Source organism: Pteronotus mesoamericanus, unplaced genomic scaffold, assembly GCF_021234165.1.
Source record: "Pteronotus mesoamericanus isolate MK-2021 breed Mesoamerican mustached bat unplaced genomic scaffold, CSHL_Meso_final contig_221, whole genome shotgun sequence".
NCBI lineage: Eukaryota > Metazoa > Chordata > Mammalia > Chiroptera > Mormoopidae > Pteronotus > Pteronotus mesoamericanus.
The window spans coordinates 8,809,921-8,837,415 of NW_026555092.1; the positions used below are offsets into that span (position 1 = coordinate 8,809,921).

Sequence of the window (27,495 nt, forward strand, 5' to 3'; positions counted from 1 at the left end):
AAAGAGATAGACAGAAAAAATTGGTACCTTATGAATTGGTGCAGAGATGTGCACAGTCACCTTAAAGGCCCAGGCTAACTCTGGGGCTTGCAGAAGGTGACAGTACTAGGTGAAGGTATTAACCCATCTGAAGTAGTGAAGCATCTTCAGACAAAGGTGAGTCTCGGTGACCCCAAGCTGCTGAGTTGGTCCAGAGAGAGGCAGCTCTGGCTGTTGGACCAGGGGCCTAGCTGAGCCTGAGTGGAGACGGAAAAGGTGGGTGTCACTGGTGGACAGAGTAGTTCCTTTCGCCACAGCAGGATGGTTCTCTGGAGACCTGGGTGCATGGGCCGTCTTAGCCTGGGGCCATGTACCCAGGGTCTCTGCCGTCTCCGCTCCAGTTGACTTTGAGACAAAGCAGATACGAGAGTGAGCCAAGAGTGTCAGAATAGGAGGTGGTGGGGCCTGAGTCCAGCTTGTACGGCAGAGTGCACATTTGCCTAAAGGCATTCAGAATCAATGACTTTTAAAAACACAATGCCAGCCTGTATCATGCAGGATCCCAACAGGAAACAGATGGCATGCTCTAATGAGAGTTTGGGCAGAGTTTATTTTCAAAAGGATTAATAACAAAACAGGGTGTAGGGGAGTCACAAAAGAAAGTGCAGCGGGCCAGGGCTAACAACAGCACAGTTATCGCTGCCGGGGCCTGTGAGGCCATGGGGCAGGAGAGGTAACCAAAACCCGGGTGGAGGGGGTCCTGTAGAGCAGAAGTGACCTCACAGAGAAGGATCTGGGGGTTAAATACTCCAGCCTCACTATCTTCCCTCACTCTCATCTCCTGCTTGGCTCCCCATTTACCAAACACCACGTGAGCTGCGGCTGTAGACTTTTAAATGAACAAGAAATAAACTTCTGTCTTATTTAAACCGCTGTTTCTAAGGGTCTTGTGTAACAGCAGTCTAACCCTTACCAGGACACTCGAAGGCATACTTATATCTGCCACGAAGATAGAATAATCGTGAACTTATATGTATCATGAATTTATATTCATTTTGGTGAAACATACAAAGCAAATCTGGCAGAGCTGCAGAGAAAGTCACAAATCTATAAACAAAGTGGGAAGTTTTAATTAAACTTTCTTAAAACCAAGTAGCAAATCCATTAATCAAGTTACCCATTGTTTTCAAGTTCACGTAAAACATTTTTTAAAATACCACATATGTGGCTGTTCAGGAAGGCAAAATTTTTTCACGGAATCAGTATCATTCAGTCACATTCTCTAATCCCAACATAATAAAATTAGAAACAATGACAAGTTGGCCAAGGAAAGTATATATGTTTGTTAACTTAAAAATACGTTTCTAAATAATTCATGGGCTGAGGAGAACATTATCATGGAAATAATAAGATATTTAAAACTGAATAACAATAAGCTAAAGTGGAACTTGGAGGGAAAATTATAGCCTTAAATGCATTCATTAAAACAGGAAGGATTGACAACTGAATTAAGCATCCAACTCAGGATTTGAGGAAGAGACCGTCAGAAAACACAAAGAGAGCAGAAGAAAGCAAATAATAAAGATAAAGCAGAACATAGTGATACAACAAACAACAAAGAGTTGAATTAATGCTTTTTAAAGCCATAGGAAAATAAACAAATCACTAGCAAAAATACACACTATTGGGAACAAAAAGAAAAATATGACTAGAGGTGCAACCAATATATTCTTTTTAATCACTAAAAAACACCATAGGGATCTTTGGTTCTGGCAACATATCAGATTAAGATACTGTGAACAACTCGGGAAATAAACCCAGAAGGAAGAAGTAACTTTCAAAGAGAAGAGGGAAGAAAAAAAATTAAGCGAAGGAAATTCAGAGAAGCATGGACGTTATTTAAAAAATTTAAAGACTGATTTGGGTGAATACAATAAACAAGGAAGATTAAAAACTGGAAAACCAATCAAATTGTAGGCAGGAAGCTATGATCAGAGTTCAGGGGCATTCTAAGCTCTTCGGTTGTTCTAGAGGAGGATATTGATTAACTCTAGACTTTGTTAAATGAAGTATGTTAAAAAATTTAAGGATGACTAATGACAGAACAGAAATAGAATGTAATCTAAAGCAGTAGAGAGGAAACAAAAGGCATAAAGACAGTCCAATCAGTCTACCTGCAGGCAGAGGATGACAAAAGAAGCAAAGGAAATCTTGGTGCTACGGCCAGTTTCCAAGATGGCCCCAGTGCTCTCTGCCTCTGGGGACTCACTCCAGTGAGTAGTCCCCTCCCACAATGTGACTTGCTACTGTCCAATAGAACCTGGTAGCAGGGAGGGTATGTCTTTTCTCAGCAGGGTTGGCTGTCTGGGAGGGCAGCTTGTGCTCTCCCATACAACACTGTCCTCAAAACGGCTCCCTGTTGGTTTAAAGCTCTGCTTTCAATGACTTGGAATTCTTAATAATTTTTTAGTAAGGAGCCTCACAAACTATGCAACCAGTTTCACTTCCAAGATTAGGTTACAAAATAAGGTTGCTAAATTAAATACTGGAAGCCCAAACAAATCTGAATTTTGAATAAGCGATGAATAATTTTTTAGTGTAAGTAAATCCCCTGCAAATATTAAATGATCTGAAGTTTAGATCCAAGTGCACATCCTGTATTTTTATTAGCTAAATCTGGCAATCCTATTAGCAAACCTGCAGCTTCCCTTTTGGTCGCTCTCTCTCTCTGGGGTCACTTGATTGTAGTCTCCCAGACTCCTGACCCTAAGAAGTTGTGTAGAATAAGAAATATTTGTTGTTTTGAGCTGTTCAGTTTTGGGGTAATTTGTTAATAGCCATTTATAACTATTGATCATACACAGGTAAATAAAAAACATAAAACAAGATTTATAAATGAAATTTTAAATGCTGGTAATCACACAAAAAATGGAAATGGGCTGATTTCACCAGTTAATAGAGTATCAGCATGCAGTAGAACACACAGTCCAGCTGTATGCTATTCATGAGAGACACACTTAAAACAAAAATATGGAACTCCTGGAGGTAAAAATATGAAAAGAGATACCCTGGGTATAAAAGACACTTTCTATTGTCTGACTAACAGCATGCTCCAAGCCTTTTGCACTTTGCTACAGAATCCTGATTTTTTTTCTTTTCAGGTAGTAGGCAGAAATCTGTTGGTCCCAGGAGGAGTGGCTATACCCCAGCCCCGGGTTATTTCTTGCAACGTAAAAATACCAGCCCTAAAGGATGACTCGGGATTTGGTCCAAGCCAACCATGGAATCTCATTTCTGTTGGTCAGTAATTAGGGAAAAGGGGCTCATGTGTCCCAGTTCTAGAAACTGAGATGCAGAGGGAAATCTTCTGGGATGTGTTCCCTTCCTTATTCCTTTCTTCTGCCTGGCCCAGGGACACAATGCCCTGAAGGTGCAGCTGCCTTTTATAATCTATTTTTGGAAAAGATTTTATTTATTTATTTTTAGATAGAAGAGAATGGAGGGAGAAAGGGAGGGAGAGAAACAGTGATGTGAGACAGAAACACTGATCAATTGCCTCAGGTGCCTTGCACATGAGCCTGGACTAGGGACTGAACTGGCAACCCAGGCCTGCGCCCTGATTGGGAGTTGAATTGGTGACCTTTTGCTTTGTGGGACACACCGAACCAACTGGCCCACACCACGAAGGACAGCCTTTTGTAATCTTGACAATCGCAGACGTGAATCAAATGCCCACGAGCTAATGCTGAAGAAACAGAGCAAACCTGGGCACCTGATGGCATCACAGGGCAGCTAAAACAAGACCAACAATGGCCTGACTGTGGTTATTTAAAGAAACAGATCCCAATTTGTCTCAGCCACAGTAGTTGGGTTTTGTTATTTGCAGCTAAATACATTCCTAACAGGCACATCAAAATGGACTTTAAGTCAAAGGTCATCTTTACAGATGAGAGGATCATGACGTAACGATTAACGAGGAAGATGTTACCAGGGAGAGGTGATGCTAAACTCCTTCGAACCCAACAGCATAGCCCTCAGATTGCATAAAGCAGAGTCAGCACTCTTGTCCTATGAAAGGGCAGGTAGCAAATATTTTAGGCTTTGCAGGCCATGTGGTCTCTGTCTCCCAGACTCAACTCTGCTATTGTAGTGAGAAGCAGTCACAGATAATACATTAACAAAAGAACAGGGCTGTGTTCCAATAAAGCTTCATTTATAAAAGCAAGGAGTGGGCCATTGTTTGATGACCCCCGATAAAAGCAAAACTCGAGACAATTTCAAAGAAAGATGAATAAATCCATAGTTCTTCTGAGGATTTTATCCTTTCTCTCTCTGTAGTTACTAAATCAGGCAGTTATAAAATTAGTAACTATGTGGATTATTTGATAACACAATTAAGAAACTTGATCAAACAATCAGAAAATTGACATCTTTTCATGCAATAAGGGAATATTTATAAGAATTAATCACATACTAGGTCATAAGTCTGTCTACGGGATGAAGAATTTATATTATAGAGGTCACCTTCTGTGACCACGATACAATAAAACAAGAAAACTATAACAAAAAGACAAATTTGTGTCTGAAAACTAAAATCATACCTCCAAATATTTAATAGGACAAAGAAAAATGAGAAAATATTAGGAATTGGTTGACAAAGAAAGTCACAATTAATGAGTTGAGCATCCAATTTAGGAAGTGAGAAAAAAACAACATATGCACTCTCCCCCAAATAACAGGAAATAATAAAGATAAAAATCAATAAAAAAGAAAACAAAGAAACAATATAGATGATCAATAATACAAATGACTAAAAAAAGAGATGTATTTCTAGCAAAACTATGGAAAAAGAAAGAAGGTCCCAAAAATAATTAAGAGAGGGAGTTAACTATAGATTTTTTTAAACTAAAAAAATAACTTGATGGAAACAAATATGAAAATATAGATGTAATGGTAAGTGTTTATGAAATATAACTTCTCAAAACTGACTTAAGAAATGGAAATGGGAAATAAATGATAGCATTAAAGAAATAGTTGTTCAGATTGTTCTGCTTTTATCTTTTAAATTTCTCCTGAATCTGTAGTTAGTATATCCTTTTCATTCTTTTTTTTTTTTAATCCTCACCCAAGGATATGGTATACGGGACAATGTTCCAATCAACTGAACCACCTGGCCAGGGCTCTCTTTCATTCTTAATATTTATTTACCTGTGCCTTTTCTATTTTTATACAAATCAACCTTAGAGGTTTGACTATTTTTATTAACCTTTTCTAAGAACTGACCTTTCGCTTCCTTAATTCTCTCAATTGTCTTTGTTTTCTTTTTCTTTTTAAATTTTCGTTCCTATCTTCATCATTTCTTTGTCCTACATTCACTGGGTTTATTTCATTGTTCTCTTTTATTTCCTAAGTTAGAGGAAGATACAGAATTTTTCAGCATCCCAGTTAGTGATCGCCTCAGAGGTAACCACCATTCAGACTTTTATTACCATGGATTGATTTTGCCCACTTTTGAATTTCATGCAAATGAAATTATAGAGTATTTACTCTTTCTGACTTCTCTCACTCAACATTCCATGTGTGTTTCTCCCATCTTGTTGCCTGTTACAATAGTTGTTTGTGTGTGATTTATTTCGGTGTGTAGTATCCCATGTATGAATACACAACTTATTTATCCATTCAACTATTGATGAACATTTGAGTTGTTTCCAGAAGTGTGTTATTAAATTTCCACACATGTCCAAATTGTTACCAGTTCTTACTTGCTTTTTGCTTAGAGAATCTGGTGTATATGACTGATTCTTGACAATACGACTTGCTTTATGGCCTGATATGTGGTCAGTGTTTATGAATTTGCCATGTATGTTTGGGTAGAGAGCGTTGGGTGTTGGCTTCTCTTTGTGTTAATAAATCAAGCTTGTTAACTGTGCTGCTCAAGTCTTCCTTGTCCCTTTTATTTTTTTAAATTAGAAACATCAATCAATAATGAAGAGAGGTGTTTCAGACTATCTCACTTAGAACTATGTATTGTCAATTTATTGTTATTACTAATGATTTAGTTTTCTGTACTGTTTTACCTTCTGCTTTCTATTTGTCCCACTTTTGCTTCTGCTTTGTGTTGTCTTTTCTTAAAAGTAGACTGAGTTTCTGCTTTCTTACTTCACTCTTTCTGTCTACTGATTTAGAAGCCACTGACTCTCCTCCATTGGCTCTGTTCTCAGAGTGGCCATCCTTAGGATTTTACACTGCACCCTCCATGAAGCTGGGCTTTCATACCCCAACCCTCCTTCCAAACACTACAGAACCTTGGGCGCTCCAACGCCAGGGGCTGCTCCCTTTCACCCTGCTTTCAAGTTTCCCTTGAGTCTGTCCTCTCAGCCCACAAGTTTGCCATTATGATCACTATATTCTACATGGTTTAGATTTATCTACAAGTTTATCATTTTCTTTTCTAAGCAATCCTTGCACCTCAGACTTGTCTTCTTTGATCGTTTTTCTTCTTTCAAAAGCACATAGTTAGAAGTTCTTTTATTTTAGTTTTTAAGTTTTGTCATCATTGTATCTGAGAGCTAGGGAGAGCCACTGACCTGGAGCCACTTTAACACACTTCCGGGTCCCTGTTCATGTAGGAATCTCAAACCCAGGTCCTCCAACTTGCTGTTGGCCCCATCAGTGCCCCTGAGTGCTATGCTCCCCTTTCTGAATGTGTGCCCTTCCTAGGTCTGGGCTCAGCTCACAATTTTGTTTTGTTTTATTTCCTCTCCTTAGAGATTTCACTCCCTGGAAAACAGCAATAAAATTTTTAAATTACGGGTTTTTTATTAGTTTGTTTGTTTTTTGCAGTTCCTTTGGAGGGGGAGGGCCTTTCTGAGTACCTATCCACCATACTGCCAGAAGTGGATGTCTTTTCTATGCAAGTTTGTATAATTTTGCTCCTCTTGCATGTATCCTTGAACAGTTAATAGCATTGCTTTGCCTGTTTTAAAACTTCCTATAATGCTATTATATGGTACATATCCTTCTGTCTTTTATGTTCTATCATGTGTGAGATTTGTCCATGTTAACATGCAGCACCTCACTTGGACCCTGGCCCTCTTTCCACGGGTGAAGAAGTCAGTGCCCACCCTGAACCCTTCCCTTCCTCTTCTAAGCCACGGTCTGAGCCCCAGAACCCTGAATTCCCTTGATCCAAGCACCCAGAGTCTGTTTCTAAGGCCAGAGCAGTCATTTCCTTAGGGTTCCTCCTCTGGGGGACCATGAAACCACACATGCTTAATCCTAAGGGAGGACAGGGGTGCCTGTTTGCGGCAGATGGGTAAGTAGACAGGGTTTGAACAAATGGGCTGAAGGGTCCACAAGCCTGCCCCGAATATTTCTGAGGCCAGGATAAGGGTAATCTAGAGGCTCAGGGCCCATGTCTTCGCATTCTGGCTCCATATCACACAGTGGACCTCCGTGATCTTTGCTGCAGAGGGACATGTTACTTCATTATACTGGGCAGCAAGCAAATCTGCCTTCTGTTCCAGAAGGAGACACTCTATATCCTGAAGATAGTGAAGGAGACACTCTATATCCTGAAGATAGTTGACATACAAACATCCTTGAAAAGACTGTTTAAAAAAAAAAAGGCAACAAGTCCAATATAAAAAGGCAGTGAGAATTTCTGCAAGGCATCCGGAAATGGAGCAGACCCATGACAATTTGTCTCTTAATATGAATCTTCTCAATAGTTTTACTAGTTTTTCTATAGAATCTCTTCAATTTTCTAGGTAGACAGTCACATGATCTACAAATATAGGATGATCTTTTTTTTTCCTTTTCAATGGTTTATACCATATTTTTCTTTTCCTTATTACACAGGCTGGGAAATTCAACACATCTTGGAACAGAACCAGAGACAGTGAACATCTTTTTTGGTTTCTGACATTAAAAGAAATGATTTTAGTTTTACCATTAAGTGGTATGTTTACTGTAGGTTTTAGAAAGATGCCCATTATCACATATCACATTAAGAAAGTCCCCTCCTATTCCTAGTTTGCCAAAAACTTTTATAAACTGCTTAATTTTATCAAGTGCTTTTTCTCCATCTGTTTTATATGATCATTGGCTTTTTGTGTTTTTTAATCTGTTAATGATGAGATTTAACAAGACAATTTTCTAATGTTGAAAATATTCTTGCATTCCTGGAACAAACCCAACTTGGTCATGATACATTTTTAAAATATATTTCTGTATTTAGTTTGATAATATTGATATCTGAGTCTCTGTCCATAATTGAGAATGGACCTAAGATCTTTCTGTCTTAAACTGCCTTTATCTAGGTTGAGTATTAAGCTTCCACTAGCCACTGAAAATGCAGTGGGTAATTTTCCCTCTTTTTCCATTTTTTGGAGAAATTTGTATAAGATATGAACTGTCTGAGTCCAAGATACTTCATTGTCTTAGCCACATGCTCCCACAAGTGGATGGGGGAGGTATGACCGAGGCTGAGGGCCACCGCGTGTGAAATCAGCCAAGCCATCTTCTTCAGCAGTCAGCGACAGCCATGCTGGAACTTTAGTTAGCAGATCCTTTAGCTCTTACCCTAAGCTAAGGCCTCCCACTTTACACCACCAACAACTGACGTGGTATTTTGTCTTCCATAATCCTTTTGCTTTATTCCCAAGAGCGTGTCAGAATCAGGCCGAGGAGGAGGAGGACTATTTAACGGAGACCTCCTTGGAGGCCCAGGCTGGCAGGTACACAGAGAAAGCTCAGGCAATTGACTGGAGGGTAATTAACACAGTATTTAATTAAAGACATGTTCCCCAAAGTATGGTAGATGTACCATCGCTGTGGATAATCTTTAGTGGTAAATAAAAAGCCCTTTGTTCTCTTAAGAGCTATTTGCTTATTTTAACATAGATTAGAAAATGTAACTATATAGTTGTAAACAATAAGAGATATAAATAGAACATCAAACTTGCAACTTTACAGATATATTGTAAGGCTAGGGTAGTCAGTTTAAAGAAAAATATTACCGTAAGTAAATATTAACACAGGTAATGAGAAGACATGGCAAAAATTGAGACAGTGGCATGAGAATAACCGAAGTTTGGGAAATATTCAAATAAAAGCCCATTTAGTGAATAAGAAACCAGCATCTGCCACCAACTTTCCCCTGCAAACATACACACCATGAAGATATAGAAAGGGGGAGAGATTAAAAATGAGAGAGAAATACTTTCTAAAGAAATTGAGTGATCTTTCTCAAAAGGACCAGTGTTCCTACTCAATGTTGGTGTCTAGAGTAAACACATCCTTATCTTGGCCCAGGGCGGAAATGGGGCGGGGGCAGGGGGCATCTGCTTGCCTATCTGCACCCCTTTCATGTGCCTTAAAGCAAAGCTTGCTGGTTAATCTCAGTCCGTAAGCAAGCATTAGGGCGAATTAAAGACATTTTCAGGCATTCAAAAACTCAGAAAGCTTTCCTTCATGTACTCCTTTTAAAAATGCTACTTGAGCTCTGGCTGGTGTGGCTCAGTGGATTGAGCACCAATCTATGAAATAAAGGGTTACTGGTTTGATTTCCAGTCAGGGCACATGCCTGGGTTGTGGGCCAGGTCCCCAGGAAGGGGCATGTGAGAGGCAACCACATGTTGATGTTCCTGTCCCTCTCTTTTTCCCTCCCTTCTGTCTAAAGATAAATAAAATCTAAAAAAAAAAAAAAATGCTATATGAAGATATACTTTAGCAAAGCAGAACCCAAGAAAGAGAAAGATAACAGATTCACAAAACAGTAGAATTAACCCAGGAGTTCAATGAACAGAAAATACCAGAGGTTCATAAAACCATCAGTCAAAATTAGAACAGGAAGTCAGAGGGTTTGGAGAAGAATGTTTTTAAGAAGAAAATGGGCTTCATTCAACAAATAATGTAATTAAGAAGCTGGAGGATTTTAATGACCTGATTTAAAAGGCATGTGTTTCTTTTCTCAAAAAGAAAAGAGAAAAGCAATTAGAAACTCCAGTGGAACAAAAAGTTGTATAAGGAAGTCATGCTCCAAATATGAAGCAAATTAAAATTTAACATGACTCTGAGTATTTGAGGGACTGTAAGAAAGTACACTTGAACTTAAGGCCTGGAACATTTCCCTGTAAGCAGGATTTAAATCATAACATATAGTTCCTTTTACATGGGTCTCAGAATGCCAGTTAGCTCTGCAAGGAATAATGTTTACATAACCATAATTTAAAATTTTTTTTGAAGATGTTATTTCTTTTTAGAGAGAGGGGAGGGAGGGAGAAAGAGAGGGAAAGAAACATCAATGTGAGAGAGAAACATTGTTAGGTTGCCTCTTGTGCTCCCCCCACTGGAGACCTGGCCCACAACCCAGGCATATGCCCTAACAGGGACTCGAACCAGCAACCTTTCGTTTTGCAGGCCAGCACTAAATCCACAGAGCCACACCAGCCAGGGTTGCATAATCATAATTTTTAAAAACACTTAGCCCTGGCTGGTGTGGCTCAGTGGATTGAATGTCGGCCTGCAAACCAAAGGGTTGCTGGTTCAATTCACAGTCAGGGCACATGCCTGGGTTGTGGTCCAGGTCCCCAGTAGGGGGAGCACGAGAGGCAACCACACATTGATGTGTCTCTCTCTCTCTTTCTCCTCCCTTCCCCTTTGTCTAAAAATAAATAAATAAAATCTTTAAAAAATAAAAATAAAAAAACATTTAATTGATTTTCAAGTTTTGAAATTCAGAGATAGACAACACACAAAACCAGGACATTTTAATTATGTATACAGAATGAGAAGCAAATGAAATGGTTCATTGAGAAGAGTTAGGAGGAGGGAGGGTGGGCAAGAGGATAAAGGATGCCCTATCTTACACAGTAGGGAGTCAAGAGATAGCGCATAAAATTAATGGCACAAGAAAGAGGATCTGGAAAACATGTATCTATTCAAATTCTGAAGGGAAGTTACCTTTGCTAAACTCATCTTTTATATTAGGAAATTGTGCCAAACACTGTTAGTTCAGTAATCACCTCCCCAGCTTCCTTTAGTCACTGAACCCTTACATTTTGCTGCTGCACATAGCTACACACACACACACACACACACACACACACACACACGAGTTTTTTCCTGGCTTCCCTTGCAGCTACATATGACTAGGTGACCCAATTCAGTCCTACTAGGTGTAAGTAGAAATGATGTGCCTCTCCACTAACTGGAATATGGATGTGACCAGGCCAAGAGTTTTGCCACAAATAATAAGAGCTCACACTTGTATGTATACTAACTATGTGTCAGGCACTTTTCTAAGTTCTTTGGGTACATTTAATAAGAATGTGTATTAATTTCTTCTTGCTGTTGTAATAAATCACCACAAACTTAGTGGCTTAAAACAACATAAATTTATTCCCTCATAATTCTTGAAATCAGGAGTCTAAAATCAACATGCCAGCCAGGCTGCTTATTTCTGGAGAGTTGGGAGAATTCATTTCCTTGCACATTTGGCTTCCAGTGGCCACCTGCCTCTTTGGCTCATCATGCCCCTATAATCTCTTGTTCCCATCATTATATAACCTGTTACTACTTGACGTCCTGCCTCCTTCTTATAAGGGTTCTGGTGATTTTATTGGGCCCACCTGGGAAATACAGGCTAACATCCTCATCTCAAGACCCTTCATGGCCCTTATCGAAGCTGCAGCTGCTTCCACATAGATGCTGCGGTCAAAAGGGAGCCCAGAGTGACAATTTTCCTTGACGGTCGCCATTCTATTTGCTTCGCTGATCTGCAACATTTTGGGAATAACAGTTGAAAAAAAAGGCTTCATCACTTCTGCAAAGTCCTTTTCGCCATATAAAGTAACATTCACAGTTTCTAGGGATTAGGACATAAACATCTTTGGGGGGACATTATTCTCCGTATCAGATTGGTACCAAATTATCTCCATTTTACAGATGATGAAACTCAAGCACAGAGAAATTAAGTAGACAGCCCAGGATCACACAGCTCATCATTGGCAGACCCACTATGTAAGCCAGGGCCTGTGCTCATAGCCAGGATACTCTTCTATCCTGGCAGAATTTGGCTTTCTGAGAGTTGGAGAGACACGTCGCTAGCTCCAGATGGTCTGCAGAGAAAAATAAACGTCCATCTTTCTAAGCCACTGTCATTTGGGGGGGTCTTTATTGCAGTAACTATATTCTAACACAAAAGTCAATAGCTACTCCACAATCTAAAAATAATAATTTCCCCTTATTTTATTCTGAGTGGTTTGACTCTTTTACAAGGAAAACATACTCTTTATTCATTTCAAATGTGTGTAAGTTGGAGGGCATGACGGCCAATCCGTCCACATCGCACACTTGCTTAAAGCTCCCGTGCACCCTACTTCCTGTGGAACTGAGTCCGAGATCCTCAGCCTAGACTCAAGGCCAGCCCTTCACCCACCTTCCTATTTCTCACTGCTCCTCTTCATGGAAGCACCCTCAGGCCAAACTAGTATGTACTGTGGCCCCAGAACAGCCCCTTGCCATGCCCACCCCTAGCCTTTGCTCATGCTGCCCTCTCAGAAGTCCGTGCCTGGAACCCCATCCCTTCTTCTTCTCCTGTTCCTACCTACCATGTCACTGAAAGCCCATCTGTGGACTCCTATTCCTTTCTCAAAACTCAGCCCAAGTTGCCTCTGGAACTTTCGTTCTGTTTATCTTGGTCTTTGTCTGTCACAATGAAGATTTTCCCCAGATGTCTGGTGATCCAGGTCGTAGTTAGAAACCCACCAGTGTACACACACACACACACACACACACCTCCCAGGAAAATCAGGCCTCTCCACACACACACCTCCCAGGAAAATCAGGCCTCTCCTTTTCCTTCCATTTGGGTGCTTCTGTTTCAAAATGGCCATACCACATCATTGTTTATTACTAATATTACTTATTATTTTATTATTTAGATCTTTAGCAGTCTCCTGTACCATATAAACTCAAAATAAAGGCAATACAAAATGACAAGATAAGCATAAGGATGTCTGATATAGTCCTGATTCATCGAATGATGACCACTCTGATTTTTAAGACACATTAAATGATATTTACAGAAGCATGTATATGAATATGTGAGTCTCTGTATTTCTGGTGCCCAGCATCTGCTGCCCCACACATCTGCTGTTTGCATGAACCTTTACACAACTCAACATGGCAAAGGCTCCTGTGGGTCTTATAACCAGTGAGATGAGACACAGAGGTGCTGTACAAGAGTCCTATGGCTGCTATTAACAGATATCACAATCTTAGTGGCTTCAAACAACACAAATTTTTTTCTCTTCCATTCCTGGAGCTTTGAAGTCTAAAATGAGTATTATGAGGCTAAAATCAAGGAATCGGCAGGGCTGCCTTCCTTCTGGAGGCTCTGGGACAGAATCTGTTCTTGGTCTTTTCCAGCTTCTAGAAGTACCCACATTCCTTGGCTCATGGCCCCTTCCAGCACTGGCTTCACTCCAACCTGTGCTTCACCCTCACCTCTCTTTCTGACCCTCCTACCTTCCTTTTATAAGGGCCTTTATGATTATAGTAGGTCCACCTGGATAACCCAGGATAATCTCTCCATCTCACTATTTTTAATTTAGTTACATCTGCAGAGTTCCTTTGGCCCTGTAACATACTCACAGGTTCCAGGGGTTCAGATGTAGGCATCTTTGGAGCCATTACCCAGCCTATAACAGAGATTAAGTGACTAGTCCAAGGTCACACAGCAGGAAGCATGGAGCCCGGAGTCTAACCCAGGCCTTTCTGGCCCCAAAGCCTGTGCCCCTAACTGCCTTCCAACACTAGACTTAGCAGACAGGAGTGACTGGCTTGTTTTTCCTTTGGGTTCACATGCATTACCACTGTGGGCTTCAGTCCCAACCCCTCCACCCCACTCCCTACCCTGCCTCCACAGGCTCCCATCCTAATGCATTTCATACCCACCCCAAGTCAATTGCTTACATGGGGTCTCCCCAGCCTAACCAGCAGGGCCGCCATCTCTGCAGCCCACCTGCCAGTGTTTGTTGAATGAAGATCTGATTGAGTGAACAGACAGAAGACTACTGTCTTCAGCCCCTTCTCTCTTGCCCCTCAGAACCCCCCTCTTCAGGCCCTTAGCCTAGTCGCTGCTGGCCCTCCCTCACCCCACCCCACACGGCTGCTTGTTTTTGATCTCTCTTCCTCTGGAGAGCACCTCTGCTCTGCCCAGAGACTTCCCATCCACATCCCAGGCCTGTGGCAGCATTAGCAAGTTGAAAACCCAATTACATTTCAATTACTCTAGTCCTAGCCAGACAGGGGTTACTGTAAGTCACACTGGAATTGGAAGGGAGAGGAGATAGTACCTGGTGCCAGTGCCGGGGCTGACACTCAAAGATGGATGTGACAGGGATCTATGGCTCAGAGGCTCAGGATTAGATCAACATGAGGTCATGTGGCCACCGGGTGACAGGCAGCTCTGGCAAACCTCCCTAGGTGGAGGAGGTGCTGGCCTGGGGATGGAGGACATGAGGTTCCTGGGTCCCTCCATGGACATGGCACCCTGCCAGGAGCTCCCAGAGGCCGGTGCTGTTGGGCCCAAGAACCAAAACACTCCAGCTCCTGGTGGGCCTTCCATAGCATCAATGCCCGCCGCCTGGGGCTCCAGATCTTCTCTGAGCGTACATCTGGGCTCTCTCCCTCATGCCATCTAGGCCAAATACCTGGCCTATTTTACTCTCAGGCCATGGCCGAGGGAGCCAGGCTCCGGACCAGGGGGACCTGGGGACATAGAGCCTCCAGTCTAGCCGGGGTCTGACAGAGGAGAAAGAAAGATCTGCTGCCTTGGGGTAGAAGGAATCGTTCATGATCTTTGTCCTGGGGAGCACCATCTCTGGGCGCCAAGGGGTGAAGAAAGGGTTTGGCAAGGAGGTTCCCTCTTAAGGAGAGATAGGACTGGTTCTGTAAAAGTGGATATTGTGGGTGAGAGGGTGGATTCTCAGCCATGACTCCTTCCCCACACAGACATAGGCACCCCCTGTATATAGATCTGGGGGAACCTGGGGACCCCCTTGCTCACCCGAGCCCAGGGAGCACAAATTGTAAGGCTCCGAACCATGGGCTGGGTTCCAAGCCTGGGCTGTGCTGGGCTCAGCTGGCGTCCTCCGCCCACGCAGATACACATGGTGTGCACCTTTCACGTCACAGCTGCACCTCGGGTGCTGCAGTTGGTCGTTTGAGTGTTCTGCACCATCTGCCTCCCATCCCCCATGCCCTGCACCCCCCTCCCCACCCCCTACACAGCAAACAGTTGGAGTAGCTCTTGATGGGGGCGGTAATGTGGGGAGGTTAGATGAGTCATCTCTGTGGGGGCAGAAACACAAAGCCCACACACGCACACTCACAGAGCTGTGGACACAAAGGCAGGCCCACATTCCCATTCCCGCTCTCACGGTGAACACATGGGGGGCCAATGTTCATCAAAGCCGCAAACGCATATCCAGACCCACAGAGGCAGACGCCCACACACACACACCTACACACACACACGCCTACACACACACACGCCTACACACACACACGCCACACACACACACACACACACACACTCCCCATCGATACAAATACCTATACACCAATACACACAGGCGCCTGTCTAGACACATCCCACACAGGCTGACTCCTCAGTCATCAACCCAGAACCTGTCCCCTACCCCCATGCACCCTCAGAGGCACAAACACACACACGAGACTCTCCCAGACACACACTCACAGCCCTTATTTAAACACAGGCACTCACACATGTATGCGCAAGTGTGGGGACAGGTGGATGCGCGCGCGCACACACACACACGCCCCTCCCAACCATTCCTTTCTTGTATCGCCTCATCCATTCCCTACCTCTGCCAGCTCACAGGGCAGGCAGGACAGAGCTTTGCAACCAGAGGGACGTTATGACACATCACCCGCCGTGTGGGCACCATGCCTGCCGGAGAGTTGGCCTTAGGGTTACCTTTGCTCCTCCTTTCTGCTCTGGGGAGGTGAAGGTTAGGTTATAGGACCTTTCCTGTGATGCCCAGGCTCTCCTCCCACTCACTCTGCCTAACAGCACGGCTGCAGAGCCTTTGAAAGGGGGCTGTGGCTGCAACAGGGAAGGTAGAGGTTACATCTCAGGCATCACCTCCCGGGAGGGCAGAGTGAGTCTCTGAACAGGAGGGAGGAAGGTGGGTCTGATGTGATAGGCAGGTCCTGTCTTGAGGCACCTTTGCACCTGCTGTTTGCTCCACCTTGAATTCTCTCTGCCGTTACCACAATCCCCTTGCAGGGCTCTCTCCTCATTCTTCCTGTCTGCGTGTGCAGGCTCCTGTTCTAGGAAGCCTGTCCTGATACCCTGGCTGGCTCAATCTGTCCTTCTGTGTCCCATGGCCGCCCCAGGCTCCCTCACAGCTCTCCTCACCCCATAGAGGACTTGCCAGGCAGTGAGCCTCTCCGCCTCCCACAGCCTGGGCACCTCTATCTGTCCTGGGGAGAAGCACAGGCTTCAATCCCAGCTGTGCCTCTGCCCTGGGACCTTGGGCAAGTCACTGAAACATGTGAGTGCAGTGTTCTCATCAGGAAAATGGGGACAATAACAACGACCTCACCAGACTGATTAAATGAGATCATGCATGGCCAGGACTATACAAATGGCAGCTGTATTATTGTAACTCATTGCCCCGGCGTACTGCTTAGTAAATGTTTGCTAAAGCAACCAGCCCCTCTGACTCCACACTTCCTACCCCCACCCACCATCTCTGTCTTAGGAGGGGGGAACTTAGGTATAAACAAAAAGGATTGCGGGGGGGGGGGACAGATAGAATGGGGGCTGGGAATGGGCGCATGGCCTCTGGCATCGCTGGAGGCTAGCAGCTCCAGACGCAGCCAAAGCTTGGCCGGAGGCGGTGCAGGCGTCCTCTCTTCACCCCTATGACCCACCTGTGCCATCCTCCTCCTCAGCTAGGTGAGACAGCGAGGAGGGGTGCAGATGGGACCCCCTCTGCACTGTGACTCCCCGAAGCTGACCCGGCAGGGCCCGCCGGCACACAGTAGGTGCACTCTGGATGCGGCGTGGCAGAGGCAGAAATGTTGAATGACTGCGAAAGGTATGAATGAACGGATGGACGCATGAATGGAAGTGGGATGGGAGCGTGAAGTGGGCGGCAAGGAGGGATGAGCATCTCCCTCCGCCCTCCGGGCCTCGGGTCTCGAAGCCGGGAGACTTGAAGAGAAGACTGGCTGGGGGGCTCCCCTCTCCGCCCTGCCCCTCCCGCCAGGGCCACCCCTCCCGGCGGCGCGCAGCCCAGCGGATCCCGCGCCAGCCACAGCCCGCTTTGGAGCCAGAGCACCCTCAGGAGCCCGGCCTTCGGGGCAGGGAGACGAAGTCCCCGGTTTGCGGTCCGGGGAATCAGCAACCGAGGACGCCGGCGCCCCGGACCAACAGGTGCGGGCCGTGGGGGACCCCAGGCTCAGGGTGGGGGTTCCAAACGACCCTCGGCGAGAGCCAAGAGTCTCGGGGGATAATCTGGGTCCTGGGAAGCTGAGTCCCTAGGATGCTTTCCTTCTGGCAGGCTCTTGCAAAACCCCTAAAGGGCTGGCTCCCCCCTACCCGCGCCCCGCCCCGCCCCGCCCCACCGCCCCTCACAGCTCCCGAGGTGCAGGGAGGTCCCGCTCAGGGAGTGGGTCCGCCGACGCTCCGTGGGTCTGAAGGAGCCCCCTCCCCGTTTCCCGGGGGTCTCCAGAGCCGGGCAACCCTCCCACACAAGTCCGGGGTCTTCCCTGCCCAGCTGGGGAGAAGGAGGGGTCTGAGCCAGAGAGGAGGGGCGGGGAGTGAGGCCGGGTTTGTGAATGGAGGGAGCGCCCCGAGCGTCGGCTGCCAGCGACCCCTGGCGGCCTTCCGGGCGCAGGGAGGCCGGGGGTTTCAAGAGGCGCTAGCTAGGGGCGGGGGCTGGGCGCCCCGGCCGTTGGGCCTGGGACTGTCTCCCCACTTCCAGAGAGGTTGTCAGTCTCTCCCCGCACCCTTCTCCCGCCGCGCGCGCGCGCGCGCGCGTGTGTGTGGTGTGTCCCCACCGGGGAGGGTCTGGCAGGTCTGGTGGGCGGGTCTGCGTCTCTAAAGCCTCTCTTGATCTTTTTTCCAACCAAAAATTCAGGCCTGTGAATTGATTCAGGGGAGAGTATTTGCAATCGGATGGCTTCCCCTCTCCTGGCACAGTAGCTTTGTGACCTTGAGCTAGAGACTCAACCTCTCTGAGTTTCCATGCCTCCTCCGCAAAGCAGGGTTCCCCGATGCTGAGTGGGGGAGCCAGCTTCCCGCGCCAGTTTCTGGGTAAAGCACTAGGCATGCCTTAGAGCCCATTACTCCCCGCTGCGGTCCTGCGAGGTAGGTACGGTCGTTACTCCATTGAGTAGATGGGGAAACTAAGGCACAACAGGGCGAAGTTGTCCCTCTCCGCCTTAACCCACAGCACAGCACTATGAGAATTAAGAGGGAGTTCACTGGAAATTGCCTGGCACACTCCCTAATGTTTCCTTGTTTCCTCGCTCCCTCCCTTCCTCAGGAGTTTTGGGGCTGGCACTCCAAGAGACCTGGGCGCAGGGCTCCGGGCTCCCCGAGGGAAGTGGGCTGAGGCCCGGCCCGGCTCTCTCCCTCCGCGGAGCCCAGGATGCCTCTGGGCCTTAGCGGCTCCTGAGCTCATGGAGCCCTTGGCCACTGCAGGGACCCAGGCGGGGGTCCCCCATGGCAGCGGGGACCCGTCCCCGGTGCCTCCCGACTACGAAGACGAGTTTCTCCGCTATTTGTGGCGCGATTATCTGTATCCGAAGCAATACGAGTGGGTCCTCATCGCAGCCTACGTGGCTGTGTTCCTCGTGGCTTTGGTGGGCAACACGCTGGGTAGGTTCCTGTGTCCCCCGGTGCTGGGGGACTCCCCTGGGGACTGGCAGGGGTCCTGGGCCTTTCCCCAGCCTCAACCTCTGGGCGCTGGGTAATGTGGGGCGGGGCTCACTGCTGGGGAGCATGGCTTCCCCTCATCCCTGCCGCTCTGCAGTCTGTCTGGCCGTGTGGAGGAACCACCACATGAGGACCGTCACCAACTACTTCATCGTCAACCTGTCTCTGGCAGACGTGCTGGTGACAGCCATCTGCCTGCCAGCCAGCCTGCTGGTGGACATCACCGAGTCCTGGCTCTTTGGCCATGCCCTCTGCAAGGTCATCCCCTATCTACAGGTGAGCTCTGCCCAGCGTCCCTCATCACCGTGCTGTCACATCAAGTACAGAAACCGTGGCCTTACCTAAGTCTCAGTGACCCTCAGCCTTGCCTTTCAGACAGGACACGGTGGCTCAGTCAGTACTTGTGTGGTGTCCTCTACTGTCAGCAAGGGCAGGCTATCAAGCCCTCCGCCGGAGGCCACAGACACAGCCCCACATACTCACATAGAGGTCCCACCAGTCACTCGCACAGACTGACAGCCATGTGTGCGCACATGCACAGTCACCTCCGGGTACACGGCACAGGGTGGAGGAGAGAGGCGCAAGCCCACAGCGACAGACACGAATGCACGCTGGGCCTGCTTCCTGATCCCACGGGGGTAGATGCGAGAGGCCCTGCGGGAAAGCCTCCTCCCCTGCCCGCACCCCTTGCCGGGACCTTCCGTCCTCCTGTTGGGAATCAGGATGGTCGGACTGGGTTGCGGTCCGGGTGGAAAGAGGCCTGAATGTCCCCTCAGCTGCCCCCCTGAGCCTTCTCCCTGTAACCCAGAGGGCGGGCTCTCCTGGAGGCAGCGCTCACCTCAGGCCTCAGCTCTTGTTTGCCTCCCGGAAGGAGGACCGTTCCCTAACAGCCTGGGGGAGGGATGGCTTCCCGGGGCAGGGAGAAATGCTTCCTGAAGCTCCCACTGTTTTGAGGTTTTCCACTCAACTGATTAACTCTAGCAACCTGAGAATAAAGACAGGCAGGGGAGGAAAATCACCCCCAGAGAGGTATTGAACCTTTCTGTGCCTCAGTTTCCTCATCTGTAACATGTCCCCGCCTCCTGCCGCTGAGGTGAGGATAATGAGAGCAGAGCAGGGCACGTAAGTAAGTTCTGTAAGTGTAAGCTTATCATTCACCGCAGGGAACACCTACTCGGTGCTGGGTCTCAAGCTAGACATTTTCTCTCCATGGCTGCATTTATTTTCATGAGAATCCTCCCAGGTGAATGGTATATTCCCACTCCACAGGTGAGGCCGAGAGGGGGAGTGATTTGCCCAAATCTACACAGCCAGTAAGTGCAGTCAGGATGTGCACTGCACCTGGCTGTCTGGCATCCCTGGGCTGAGAGCCCCCTCCCTCACTCCACGTCTCTGGGTGGCCCCCAAAGGACTGACAGGGTGTCTCCACGGGGCAGGCCGTGTCTGTGTCAGTGGCGGTGCTAACTCTCAGCTTCATCGCCCTGGACCGCTGGTATGCCATCTGCCACCCACTGCTGTTCAAGAGCACCGCCCGGCGTGCCCGTGGCTCCATCCTGGGGATCTGGGCTGTGTCGCTGGCTGTCATGGTGCCCCAGGCTGCTGTCATGGAATGCAGCAGCGTGCTGCCTGAGCTGGCCAACCGCACCCGGCTCTTCTCTGTCTGCGACGAACACTGGGCAGGTAATGGCAGTAACCTTGGTCAGGCACTCCTGAAGTGGGCACATCTGGGGCACAGTCCCCTTGGGCAGGCATCTGTCAGGACACCCAGGGGGAGGATCTCCTAAGAGGGCACTTCAGAGAGGGTATCTACAGAGGATACCTTCAGGGTGGATACCTCCTCTAGTATAGGCATCTGCTAGGGGTCCCTCAGGAGGGACACCTGCAGACTGGGCAGCCCCAGGGTCTCTGTGCCATGGTGCTGGTGTGGGGCCCAGCTGCTTGCTTTGGCCCTACCTGCAGCCAGGTGGCATCGCTAAGCAGGACAGGCTGGGGCCCAACCTTTGCGTCTCTTGGCCCCTGCAGATGACCTCTATCCCAAGATTTACCACAGTTGCTTCTTCATTGTCACCTACCTGGCCCCGCTGGGTCTCATGGCCATGGCATATTTCCAGATCTTCCGCAAGCTCTGGGGTCGCCAGGTGAGGCCCACTCTGGTGTCACTGTCTGGGCTGGGAGGGGATAGTGTGCTGGCCTAAGAGAGTAGACAGCCCTCTGCCTTCACAACATGCCATCCTGGCTGCAACCAGGGAGAGGCAAGGCCCAGGGACTTTCTAAAGTACTAGAGCCATCCCCAGAACTGAATAGTATCAATAGCTGCCATTGATTATACCACGCACTTCCAGCTAGTGTTGCATCCTCTTAGCCACCATATATTATCCCCAACTTGATATATGAGCAAACAGGCTCAGAGAGGAAAAGCAACTTCCCCAAACCCCTCAGCCAGGGAAGGGAAGGTCAGGGACTCAAACGCTGATTGGTGGGATCCAGTGCTCAGTTCCGTGCCACAGCAACAATGGCGCCTCCATGTTGCTTGCCAAATCATACACTTTGCTCACACTGTTTTCACGACTATCTAACCAAAGCAGCAATGTGGCCCACTTTACAGACACTGAGTAATGGCAACCAACTTGCCACAGCCAGTGAGTGGCAGAGACTTTCTCGTTCCAGGGCCTGCCTTCTTTGCTCTGTTACAAACTGACCCACAGTAGGTGTTGTGGGATGTTTTGTGGGGGCGGGGGGGGGGGGGGGGTGCTCAGAGGTCCTTCCAGGAAATCTGTGGCTGTTCCAGGAGCCTGGACCCTGGAGGGCGCTCTGAGGCTCAGGCCATTCCACGCTGTTCACGGGCTCACCCCTTGCCGAGGCTTCCCCGCAGGCAGGCCTGGGCAAGGCGGAGGCACATCTCACCTCCACCCCACCCCCATAGATGGAGATGGTGATCTGAGGAGATTGGATGGGCGCTGGGAGGATGTTGCCAAGGGTCCCCTGCCTCGCTGAGTTTCAGTTGCCAATGATACCTTCCCCAAAGGCACGTTGGGGGTGGTCTCACAATGAGCTAATGGAAAATGAAGGTAGGTTGTTCATCCTCAGTGCAGAGTGTTGGTCTCTATCATGACTATTAGGTTCTTTTCTATCGCAAAAGTTTGTTCCCTTCGCCCACCTCCCGAAGCACCCCTCCCACCACCGCTGTCTCTGTGTGTGCTGGACAGATCCCCGGCACCACGTCGGCCCTGGTGAGGAACTGGAAGCGGCCCTCAGACCAGCCAGAGGAGCAGGGGCAAGGCCCGGGTGCAGAGCCCCCGCCTCGGGCCCGCGCCTTCCTGGCTGAGGTGAAGCAGATGCGCGCTCGGAGGAAGACAGCCAAGATGCTGATGGTGGTGCTGCTGGTCTTTGCCCTCTGCTACCTGCCCATCAGTGTCCTCAACGTTCTTAAGAGGTGAGAGCACTCGGGGAGAGGTCAGGGGTGAGGGGGCCGTGTGCGGTCAGAGGAAGGAGCTCTCTCGCCTTTGGAGAAAGACCTGGCTCCACCCCAAGGCAGGTCATTTCTCTTCTCTGAGCCTCAGTCCCCTCATCTGCACATGTGAATATTAACAGGCCTGGCCTCCTAGGGCTACTGTGAAAATTCTTTCATCCAGTCACAGTTGTCAGATGGGTGGGCTGGGAACACAGAACAGTGCACAAGGCAGAGTCCCTGCCTTCGTGGAGGCTACATCCACTGGGAGAGAGAAATAAACATACATCATAATGCCAGGCAGTGGTAATTGCTATGAAGAAAAATAAAATAGAGAAAGTGGATAGACAATGACAGTGATGGGGTGATGGGTTTTTTAAAAAATCTTTTTAAAAAATATATAATGGGTTAAAAAAAAAGGCCTCTCTGAGGAAGCGACATTTGGCAGAGACCTGAAGGGAGGGACCAAGCCCGCGGGAGGAGCCCCACACTAAGTGGGAGGAGCGCAGGGGCTTGGCAAGCGAGAGGCCACGGGGTGCCAGGAAAGGCCACGGGCTATTTGACATAAGCAATCTCAGCAGGAGTTTGTACTTGGCCACTTCCTGGCTGAGTGATCTTGGGCTTGTCATTTGACTTCTCTGAACCTTAGTCTTCCTGTTTGAAAACAGATGGTGTCTGTGCTCATCACGTTGCTGTGAGGATGGATGAGAGTAGGGATGGGGAGGCTCCAGGGATCAGATGGCCGGGGACTGCGCTGATGTGCCCTCGTGCCTGTCCCTAGGCCCACTCTAGTCATACGCTCTGTGCTCAAGACCCCAAAACTGTGGTCAAGACCCCAGACCCAGAGGCCCGGCAAAGGGCCACGAGGTAGATGGAAGGGGCAGCGGGAACTCCTGCACTTCACAGCCTTGTATCTCGAATTCTGTGAGCAACGCCACATAAATACATACACGCATCTGCCCCATTTCTTTTTATCTTTTTAAAAAGATTTTATCTATCTATTTAGAGAGAATGGAAGGAAAGGACAAATAGAGGGAGAGAAACATTGACGTGAGAGCAAAACATCAATTGGTTAAGCGCCCCAACTGGGACCAAACCCAAAACCCAGGCATGTGCCCTAACTGGGATTCGAACCAGTGACCTTTCGGTTTGTGGGATGATGCCCAACCAACCGAGCCACACCGGTCAAGGCTGCCCCATTTCTGACTGTCCCCTCTCCGGTCCTAGAGTGTTCGGGATGTTCCATCAAGCCAGCGACAGAGAAGCCGTCTATGCCTGCTTCACCTTCTCCCACTGGCTGGTGTATGCCAACAGCGCTGCCAACCCCATCATCTACAACTTCCTCAGTGGTGAGTGGACTGGGGAGGCAGAGTGACGGAGGGCAGCGATAGCCTTCAGGACAATAGACTCTCCACCCCAATCCAGACCGATAAAAGATGGCAGGGGGGACGAGGTACCTGCTCCTTCCTGGGAATCATGGCCCTGCTCTGGTAACCCCCGCTCAGGGGGAAGACCTCACCCCACCCAGGCGCCCTGGTCTGTGTGGGAGACTGGCCACTCTCTCAACTGTGGCCAAAGAAAGCTGACCCACATCTGCAGATTATGCACACCAGTGAGTGGGTAGAAAGGGCAGCAGCTAGGCCAGCTCATCTCCACGCCTGCCAGGTACACGCACAGCAGGACCTCCACTCAGCCTGTCTGGTCAACACCGGCTCCAGTGGGAGCCGGGCCTGAGGGGTGACTGCATAATCAAGGCATCGGGACAAAGGGAGGGACACAGCCAGAGGCCTCCCAGGGTCAGGAGAGGGCTTCCCCGTGCCCAGCTAGACACACACTGGCAGAGGGGCCAAATTTGGGATCTATCCCTAGATCCACCCTCCTCCAGGACCAGCCCTCCTGCTCCCCCCTCTGGAAATCCCCCACCCAATCCCCCACCTCAACCCGCCCCTCCCTTCTACTGTCCCACAGTTCCCCACCCTCCCTCTACCTGCGTTTCAGAGCGGGCATGCCACCCCCTGCCCCCCAACCCCCGCCATTAGCCCAGCAAAAGTGCGACTCTCCTGATCTCTGACTCTGGGACAAGGCCTAAAACAGTTCCAAATGACTGTTCAAGCCTGGACGCAAATAGTCTTCAAGAAAATGTTCAAAGGGACCAGTGGTTGATATCATAGCCCTCAAAGAGGCTCAAGAATTACTCAACAAAGGCTGGCTAGGTGGTTCCCAGCTCAGAGAGGAGAACAGAAGAGATGAGTTCTGTCGCAGAGGACACGCTGCATTCCTCTCTTTGGTCTACATTTACTGAGCGCCTACTGTGTGCTTGGCCCTCTGCTGGGCGGGGGCTGGCAGGATGCTGAGACATGATCAAGGTTTCAGTTCCAGATAAAATGTTTCCCTGATGTCCTTTGTCTGGACAAGGTGGCTGTGGCAGTCCCGCCTTTGCACTCTCCCTTCCTCTTTAAGGGCTTTAACGTTAGAACCGGGGCTGGGTTAGAACTCCAAGCTGGGTGACCCTGGGCAAGCCACTGCACAGCCGTGTGTCCCATCTGTGAAGTGAGGATCAAGGACCCCAGCCTCTCAGGGTGCTGAGGCACCTGGCACAGTGCCTGGTGTGAGAGCTGCTGCTGCTGGCACTTTCATGACCGTGGGACAGAGGTGGGGAAGCCTGGGTGAGCCCTGAGCCACTCCACCTACACGCCAGGGAGGGCAGAGATGATCGGAGGCCCCTGAGCCAGACACCAGGTTTCGAGCTGGGCTCAGCACCAGAGCAGTCAAGGAATCAGATAATTGCATTTCTCCTTGGGAACCTGCTTGGGGGCCTCTGCTCTCTCTCCCTGGTGGTGACAATGTGGCTCTGGGGCTTTCTGCATCCAGCACCACCCTTCCCTCCTGGCCCCTCACGGGCAGCTTGGCTTGAACTGCATGGGTGTCCTAGGGCCCAAGGCCCCTTCTTGCTGCAGTATTTGTCTCCTTATGGCTGTGTCTCTGTCTCCCAACCAAGGCAAGTTCCGGGAGCAGTTTAAAGCCGCCTTCTCCTGCTGCCTGCCTGGCCTGGGTCCCTGCGGCTCTCTGAAGGCCCCCAGCCCCCGCTCCTCTGCCAGGCACAAGTCCTTGTCCTTGCAGAGCCGGTGTTCCATCTCCAAGGTCTCAGAGCACGTGGTGCTGACCAGCGTCACCACAGTGCTTCCCTGAGCCAGGGCTACCTTAGTCGCTCCAAGGGGCGCCACCTGTCCCCTGCCTGGGTTGCCCCTCTGGCTCCTGGGGGACCAGCCCTGACTCCTTGGGGAGACTGCCGAGTGCAGCGTGAGGCCAGGGCTCCGGTCCGCATTTTCTGCCCGTTTGACTCTGGGCAAGTAACATCCCTTCTCTGAGCTGTGTCCCCTCCACAGGATTCATGGGAGGATTACGCACCCTCAAGAAAGTGGAAAGCTCTGTAAATTGTAAAGTGTTGTGGACTAGATATCATTGTATTCCCCTCACTTGGCTATACCTCACAGTACATTGATCCTTATCATCCTTCCAGAGCTTGGCCTTCTTCCCAGAGACCCCTCTCCTACCCAATTACAGGCCTTCCCTGGAGCCTGCTGTAAGGGCCCAGCAGCACTTCCATCCGGCCCAGCAACTCCCTCAAGCCCAGACTGCCCTCAGCCAGCCCTGCTCTGCTACCCGTGTAACTCATCTGGGCCCAGCCTTTCCCCTGGGGGAGCACAGCCGCACCCTCACCAGGTGCCGAGCGCACACCGCACTATAGACTGGCTCCTTTCGGCTTTGTGGTGTGATAAAACCCTCTCCATGTGACCACTTGGTGTGGAGGCCAGCAGCCCAAAGCAATTGTAATTAAAAGCCTGGCACCGAATGTTCCCTTTCCTTGTCACTGCACACAATCTGTGCTGCTGAGGTTAGGAGCGAGGAAGGTGGGGAAGTCGGTGTGGGGGTGGGGGGGAGACAAGGAAGCACTGGGATGCTATCTGCTGACCACTCCCACCTGCCATCCCCCGACACACTGGGTCCCAGGTGGGCCCCTAGCCAGGCCTCAGAGCATGCCTGGTGCTGCTTCCTCAGGCAGCGCCACTTCTCTGATGCCCAGGACCTCAATTCTTGGCACATTTGTCTGCTCATGGGCCCAGTGGCCTATGGAAGGTAAGGGGGGTAGGGTGGGCAGACAGCAGAGCTAACAGGCTGACCCACTATTATCTTCACCATCTTAGAAACCAGGGCTTGCATTTATTCTCTATGAACTCACCGAATAAAAAGAGAAAGCCACAGACTTGGCTAGATGCGCTTCGTCCGCCGCCGAGATGATTCGGGGGCTGCCAGAGGCCCTGACCCTTGTTGCCAGAGCAGGAGGTAGAGGAGTCTGAATCACTGCTCTGCTGAGAGGAGCGGAGACGTCCGGCAGAGGCCAGCCCGGCTGTCTGCTTAACCTGATTAATGAGGCTGCGGGTTCCCTCTGGCCTCACCAGGCAGGAAGTGGGCAAAACCACGGCCCTGCCAGGCGCCCAGCCCGGGAATGCTTAAGCACCCCTCCTGTTAGGCACCACCAGGGCAGGTGGAAAGTGTGGTCTGCCACCCTTCTCTCCAGATGACTCACCAGCCCTGCTCTCGTGGACACTTCCATAGATGGCGGGCGTGGCCAGGCGGGCTGGCCCGTCCTGCGCACTGTGCACTCCTGGTTGGCCTTGGGATCCAAAGCTGCCTGTCAGGTTCGTAGCCAGGCTTGGAGGTGCGGCGTTCAGAGTGAGGCGTGAGGGCTGGCCCCCAAGCTCAGGACCAACCATGCCCACAGGGACCGACCCAGATCCTGGGCGCCCCAGCAGACCACAAGGGTGAGATACGAGTGGCCTCGTTCTAAAGGTGGGTTTCTATAGACACGTGGCTGAGTGGGAACAAAGAAACAACAGAAGCTTCCCCCAAGGGCAACAGCTGAACCCGGTGCCATGTTGAGCCTTAGGCCATTTGGGGGACTCAGATGAACTGTGAGAAAATTCAGGGGAGGTGACCAGTATGACAAGGGGAGAGATGCTCAGTGAACAGTTGCCGAAGAGCCCAGGAGGACTTGGGGGAAATATGGTGGCAGATCTCCGTATCT

General features: G+C 49.2%; 1 protein-coding gene and 1 non-coding gene across 2 annotated transcripts; both read left to right on the top strand.

The window, feature by feature from the left end:
- The first annotated feature begins 11,651 nt into the window (after positions 1–11,651).
- On the top strand, positions 11,652–11,784 carry LOC129069544 (small nucleolar RNA SNORA16B/SNORA16A family). The gene has a single exon (XR_008529038.1). It is a non-coding gene; the product is annotated as a small nucleolar RNA SNORA16B/SNORA16A family (small nucleolar RNA).
- A 6,921-nt stretch (positions 11,785–18,705) lies between these two features.
- On the top strand, positions 18,706–25,598 carry HCRTR1 (hypocretin receptor 1). The gene is made up of 7 exons (XM_054571519.1): positions 18,706–18,904; positions 19,059–19,237; positions 20,398–20,641; positions 20,984–21,099; positions 22,168–22,394; positions 23,637–23,758; positions 25,408–25,598. The coding sequence occupies exons 1-7, from the start codon at positions 18,706–18,708 to the stop codon at positions 25,596–25,598; spliced, it is 1,278 nt and encodes a 425-aa protein (XP_054427494.1).
- The last annotated feature ends 1,897 nt before the right edge of the window (positions 25,599–27,495 follow it).